This window comes from Diaphorina citri, unplaced genomic scaffold (assembly GCF_000475195.1).
Source record: "Diaphorina citri unplaced genomic scaffold, Diaci psyllid genome assembly version 1.1 scaffold1082, whole genome shotgun sequence".
Taxonomy (NCBI): domain Eukaryota; kingdom Metazoa; phylum Arthropoda; class Insecta; order Hemiptera; family Psyllidae; genus Diaphorina; species Diaphorina citri.
Genome location: NW_007378511.1, coordinates 23,524 through 29,523, shown reverse-complemented (window position 1 = coordinate 29,523; position 6,000 = coordinate 23,524). Strand labels below are relative to the sequence as shown.

Sequence of the window (6,000 nt, the reverse complement as noted above, 5' to 3'; positions counted from 1 at the left end):
ATTAAGTAGGCAGGTAATTATTATTTTTATTGGTGAAATAACATGGCACTGTCAAATATTTAACAGTGATCTTGAATTGCTGACGGGATTGATGAACCCAGAGATTGACTTTGAGATAACCTGGCCATGCTGAAGTGACCATTCTCTGACCAACTTGTTCGGCAAAGTAAGGTGAGCACACCAAATTATGGACACCCATGACCCATTCTACAGTTCTGTAAAAGAGCCACTTCTTTCCACTCTAGACTCTAACTAGAGGTCCATTCCACGAAAGATTTTTACCCTGAATTGTTTATAAACTAGATTGGTGCCTATCTGTTTGAAGGTAAATTGTTTGAATGAAAATTGTTTCTGTCAATAATCCTGGATACTCCGCCAGAATCGGAATGTTTCCGGACATTTTCAGAAACTAGCAAATATTAATATTTATTAAAGATGTTCCTACAAAAGAGCCCAGGAAAAAGCCTATTTTATATTTTTTATTCATCCGGTCTATCGGACAAGAAACATCAACGGGAGACAACAATTGGCACCTACCTGATAGGAACAAAAGATCTTTAATTTTCACTGTCCCGACACAAAGACCAGTCCCTATATTTGGTTCATCTAACCTATATTATTTCTTCGCCATGTTGATTTTTCTTTCCTTCCTTCCTTTACGTACAGAAATTCTCACGCTAAAGACACACATATCAAGGTCACTAGAACTATCCCATAGGGCCATGGGGTACCGATAGCTGTGCTCTATAGTCAATAATTCACATTTGCATTCAAGTAATTATAGGTAGTTAACTATAATTTTATTAGTTGCGATTCAAGAACTGGGGGCTACCTCATGGAGCTAGTTTGCATCTATTCTGACATCTTGCGCTTTATGCATAAGGAAATAGTCTAAACTCTAAAAACGCTAGTCTAGTGCAATGAGTCAAATCTAAAGATCTAAATAATTAATTATGCTTATAGTACGTTTTGGCACACTCTAATAAATATAAAAAAAAAATAATTACGCTAAATATGTAGTGACTGCTGAAGGAAAAAGCAGTCCAAAAAGCAGTCCGTTTGGATAGTGGAAACTTTGCCTGAAGTGCAAAGTGCAAGCTGCAAAATATGAAAATTTTGCTTCATGGAATAGGGCTCTATTTTATAGGTATGTATATTGTATTTACTTACGAGCACTTCTTTTCCGGGTTATTAGGCTATGCACTTTTCTTATGTATCCAATAAGTATAATGTATATCCACCTACAGTTTTCAGTAGCTCTGTCATCTGTCACTCTCAAATAAATACCACATAGATAGATCATAGATCATTCTGCTTCCTATGAATCTTACTCAGAATTCCTTCTCGTAAAAGAGTAGCAAACAGTGGCGGCATTATGTTACCATGGGGATGCAGAAGAAGAATTCCCTCCATATTGTTTGAATTTCAACTAGAATTTTGTGGCAGCCACTCTGACCGTCTGACAGACCAGAGTCTAAGCGTGAGTGGCTGGCATCAGGTATAGAGAATAAAACAGTGCAATAGTCCTAAACTAAAATGGACGCGGCACATCAGGGATCAGGAAGAGACCGCCTTAACATAATAGAGAATAAAAAATCTTATTGACTGCTCGATAGGCAGGTAGGTACTTACTCGAAATTTTAAAATTTTACCTACCTATGAAGGCCAGCATTATTTCTGTTCATTTTAAAAATTCAAATCGTACATTCAAGTTTCTCCTAAATTATAGCTTCATCCAAATTAAGTGTTCAAAATTTTCCAAATTCAACTAACCTACTAACAAGTCGGATTGGATCTGCCATGTCGAGACGCCCTATGGCAGATCATTTACTTGCGCTTGCACGAGGACTGTTTTTAGTTGGATTTGTATCCGTGTGGTAACAAGCACGGTGTCGTTCCGGGACTCCGCCCTGTTTGGGTCCCGTATGCAAGTGACGCGCGACACGATGCCTGATCATTATCACTGATAAGAGTGATAACTAGGTACTTAACTAGTGATATGGGGAAATCTTGAATATGATTCATGTTAGTATGAAAGGATTAAAATGAAGTCTGTGCCAATTTTCCATCAGTATTATAATTTTATTTCAAAAGCCAAGGCCGGTCAGCCCCTATGGGGAAACTCATAGCGGGTCTGGGGGTGGCACCCCGGCTCCTCTCGGTAAGTCGTACTTCGGTAAGGTTTACTGATACCGTGAGTGACTGAGTGCAAGTTGGGTAGCTAGGGGTTTCTTCTTCTTAAGGGACTCTCTTTTCTTTCTTAGTTAGGCTGGGAGGACATCTGATACTGTAGAGCTTTGGAGAGATAGCACCTTTGACCAGGGTTGACTTGGCACTGGTTCTCACAAAGCTCAAGAGTTTTGGAGAGATAGCACCTTTCTACAGAAATTCTCACGCTAAAGACACACATATCAAGGTCACTCGCTTTGCATTTAGTGTAAGTTGCTTTATTTTCCATACTCCTACATATGGGTTGTGGATTTACAGACCGAAAATTGGCACCGAGTGCAGTTTGCGGTCTGCCCCTTATTTGACGTCTACTTCACTTGACATGTCATTGTTAACTGTTACAGGGGGCTAAGATTTACTACCAACAGTACCAACCTTTTAATACCCACAGTTTTAATGTGTTGTCTTCTACCGTATCAAACTTGCGGTGAAGAATTGAAGGAGTGTTAGGTCAGCCACTCACCATCAGGTAGAACTGAGACAGGTACATCTCATCAGGTCCGCCTGTCAGGTCTACCTGATAGTGTGTGTGTTCATCAGTTATCAGGTATAACTGACAGGCGGACCTTTTTAGCCGTGTCTGATAGTGTGTTTGTTCAATAGGTATCAGGTAGACCTGACAGTCAGACCTGATCAGGTGTACCTGTCAGGTCTACCTGGTAGTGAGTGGCTGGCCTAACCCAATAAAAAATAGAACTATCCCATAGGGCCATGGGGTACCTACCGATAGCTGTGCTCCATAGTCAATAATTCACATTTGCATTCATGTAATTATATGTAGGTAGTTAACTATAATTTTATTAGTTGCGATTCAAGAACTGGGGGCTATTTCATGGAGCTAGTTTGCACCTGACATCTTGCGCTTTATGCATAAGGAAATAGTCTAAACTCTAAACTCTAAAAACGCTAGTCTAGTGCAATGAGTCAAATCTAAAGAGCTAAATAATTATTTATGCTTATAGTACGTTTTGGCACACTTGAAATGGAATCCTCCAATTCTCAATGTTAATACATCACCTAAGTACCATACTTGAGAGAAGAACTCATGGAGTACATCCTCCAGATTCTGCAGCAGAGATTAGTTCCAGGTCAGTATGGTTCTCCATTGGGGCAATACCCTAGTCAAACCATAGCGCCTCCCCCTCTCCCTTACGGGTATGACCAAGGGTATAATCCTCTCCGCTCTTACATTCCGCCCCAAGCCTATCCACCCCAATCGTTCCTACCGCCAAGGTATCCTCTGGGACCCGGGCCCTATCTAGGTGGACGGAACTATCCACAGCAACCTATCCCCGTCGTGTCACCAAGTATGACCAAGGGTATAATCCTCTCCGCTCTTACATTCCGTCCCCAGCCTATCCACCCCAGTCGTTCCTACCGCCAAGGTATCCTCTGGGACCAGGGCCCTATCTAGGTGGACGGAACTATCCACAGCAACCTATCCCCGTCGTGTCACCAAACATCCAATACTCTGAGCAAGGAGTCAAGTATCCCTCCATGGAAGATCTGACCACGCAGAGTCCAAAGGTCTTCAGCTCGCGACGTTTGCTCCCTCGTAGGAAGTTCCGTCCATCTCCCCAAGTAGAGGAGAACTATGAGTACACCACACAAGGTCAGGACTTGGGAGGAAACCTTCTGACGTCACCCACTAGGTCTGCACCAGTCAGATATGCTACAGGTTCCTCTACCACGGAATCTTCTCGCTCCAAAGGCTCTCAACCTGTGAGAAGTGTGCAGATCATCGAGTCAGAGTCTAGAGTGAGTAGCTCCACTGTGCCAGCCAAATCCAAAGCTAATTCCGAGTCAGTTTCATCATCCAGTGTATCATCAACCCGGTGAAATCTAGTCGTGGGGAGTTCATCCTGAAAAGGGAGACATAAATCGAAACTAAATCCAAAAATTGGGATAATCAAGGGTTCAAATCATGGTAAAACTCGTAATTTCTAAGAATGCTCGATAAAATATCCTCCTTTCATATTTCCTAGCTCAATTATTTCATTTTCTATTGAGAACCAATGATTTCTTATTCCAAATTTCCCATCAAAATCAACCCTACCACCCGGTATTTAATTAAATAACAAAACTTATCATGCCAAAGATGAATCACTTAGTATTTTTTTAATAAGTTGTAATTATAAAGTGTAAATGTATACATAGGTAGGTATATATCATATAAACAGATCATAAACTTATATATTTACTACAAGCCTACCTACAGGTAACAAGTACATACCTACATATTTATAATTAACTTTTAGGTCAGTAACTTATTGTTTTCAAAGAATGAATGGTAATGAAGGAAACTCGGTATACGAGTATAATATCATAAAACATGTAATACAGGGTCTATAGGTAGACAGTTACCTTAAAGTGGAAAATTGTTGTGCCATGAAAATTCAGTAATTTTATATGAAATGTTCTTTATGGTCTTCAAAGTATAGGTATCATGAACAACATACGTGTACCAACATACGCGTACCAAGTACCAAGCTCAATAATAAAGGTTTCCAGGTTTCCACATTTGTAGCGAACTTAGCAATACTAGCTCCTACTGGTAAATTGGCATCACGCAGCACCCACATCAATGGCAGAAGGTTGTAAAGTTCCTTGAGGAAATATTGACTGAAAATGGTAGTAATGGTACTTCATAAATGCTTACCAAGACATTTATCCCGTTAGAAGTTGGTTTGTTTATTAAATTTGTATTCTATGTGTTTGTATGTAGCCTTTTCTATCTTAAGGATAATGCGACAGACCTTACGATATGGAGGCGTGCCATTGGTGAGGCCAAACAAAAACTGAGGTATGCGTGGCCAAATGGCCATAGATGTTAACATGTAGCCTTTTCTATCATAAGGATGATGCGACAGACCTTACGATATGGAGGCGTGCCATTGGTGAGGCCAAACAAAAACTGAGGTATGCGTGGCCAAATGGCCATAGATGTTAGTGAGCTATTTCTAGAACTTCCACAGCTTCTTCTTGGACGCGGATGATGCCGAAGCTCAGAGAAAGTAAATCATTAGATCACTAAAACAAAACTGAACTCAATATTATTGGAGATGACGTAAAAGGCGCAGTCATTACCCCCATCCTCAGGTACCAGAATACTTAATTGTAGCTGAAATACGTGAACGCCCGGCTAAAGTAAGTACAGTACTAATCACCCTGTCCATTAAGATTAATAAAATACTCAGCAAACATAAACAGTATATTACTCAGCAGGTTAAATATACACACATATGTATAAGATAAATATTGATTCGTGCGAAAAAATATCATCACCTTGAGGAGCTTATCATAAACTTCCAACTTATCATAAGCTATCGTGCTATCCTAATAATTGGATTGCGTCACCCTTATCCGTCAAATCTGGACCAAAGAAATGAAGTTTCCAAGTCCACACCATAAGCTATCGTGCTATCCTAATAATTGGATTGCGTCACCCTTATCCGTCAAATCTGGACCAAAGAAATGAAGTTTCCAAGTCCACAAACTTTTCAGATCCGGTGTTGCAACATTGCGACCTTGGTTGGCCACAAAGAAATATATCTCAAGAATACTGGAGATATAAAGTAGAATACCTAATGGTATCCTACATACATCAAACAACATGCATCAGAGTACTCTCTACATAATTTGCCATGGTCATCTACATAAACACAACGGTGTAATGTGTGTTACACTCTGGCCATGTGATTACCTACCTACTCAGTACACTCAGTTTAAGGTATTCTTTTTTTCGAACCTAAAATGTAAATTAGATGTTTT

The 6,000-nt window shown here is 40.0% G+C and overlaps 1 protein-coding gene across 1 annotated transcript; it reads left to right on the top strand.

Moving 5' to 3' along the window:
• The first annotated feature begins 3,273 nt into the window (after positions 1-3,273).
• On the top strand, positions 3,274-5,046 carry LOC113469453. The gene is made up of 2 exons (XM_026827159.1): positions 3,274-3,396; positions 3,549-5,046. Exons 1-2 carry the CDS (start codon positions 3,275-3,277, stop codon positions 4,066-4,068), a joined length of 642 nt encoding a protein of 213 aa, XP_026682960.1. The 5' UTR covers position 3,274; the 3' UTR covers positions 4,069-5,046.
• The last annotated feature ends 954 nt before the right edge of the window (positions 5,047-6,000 follow it).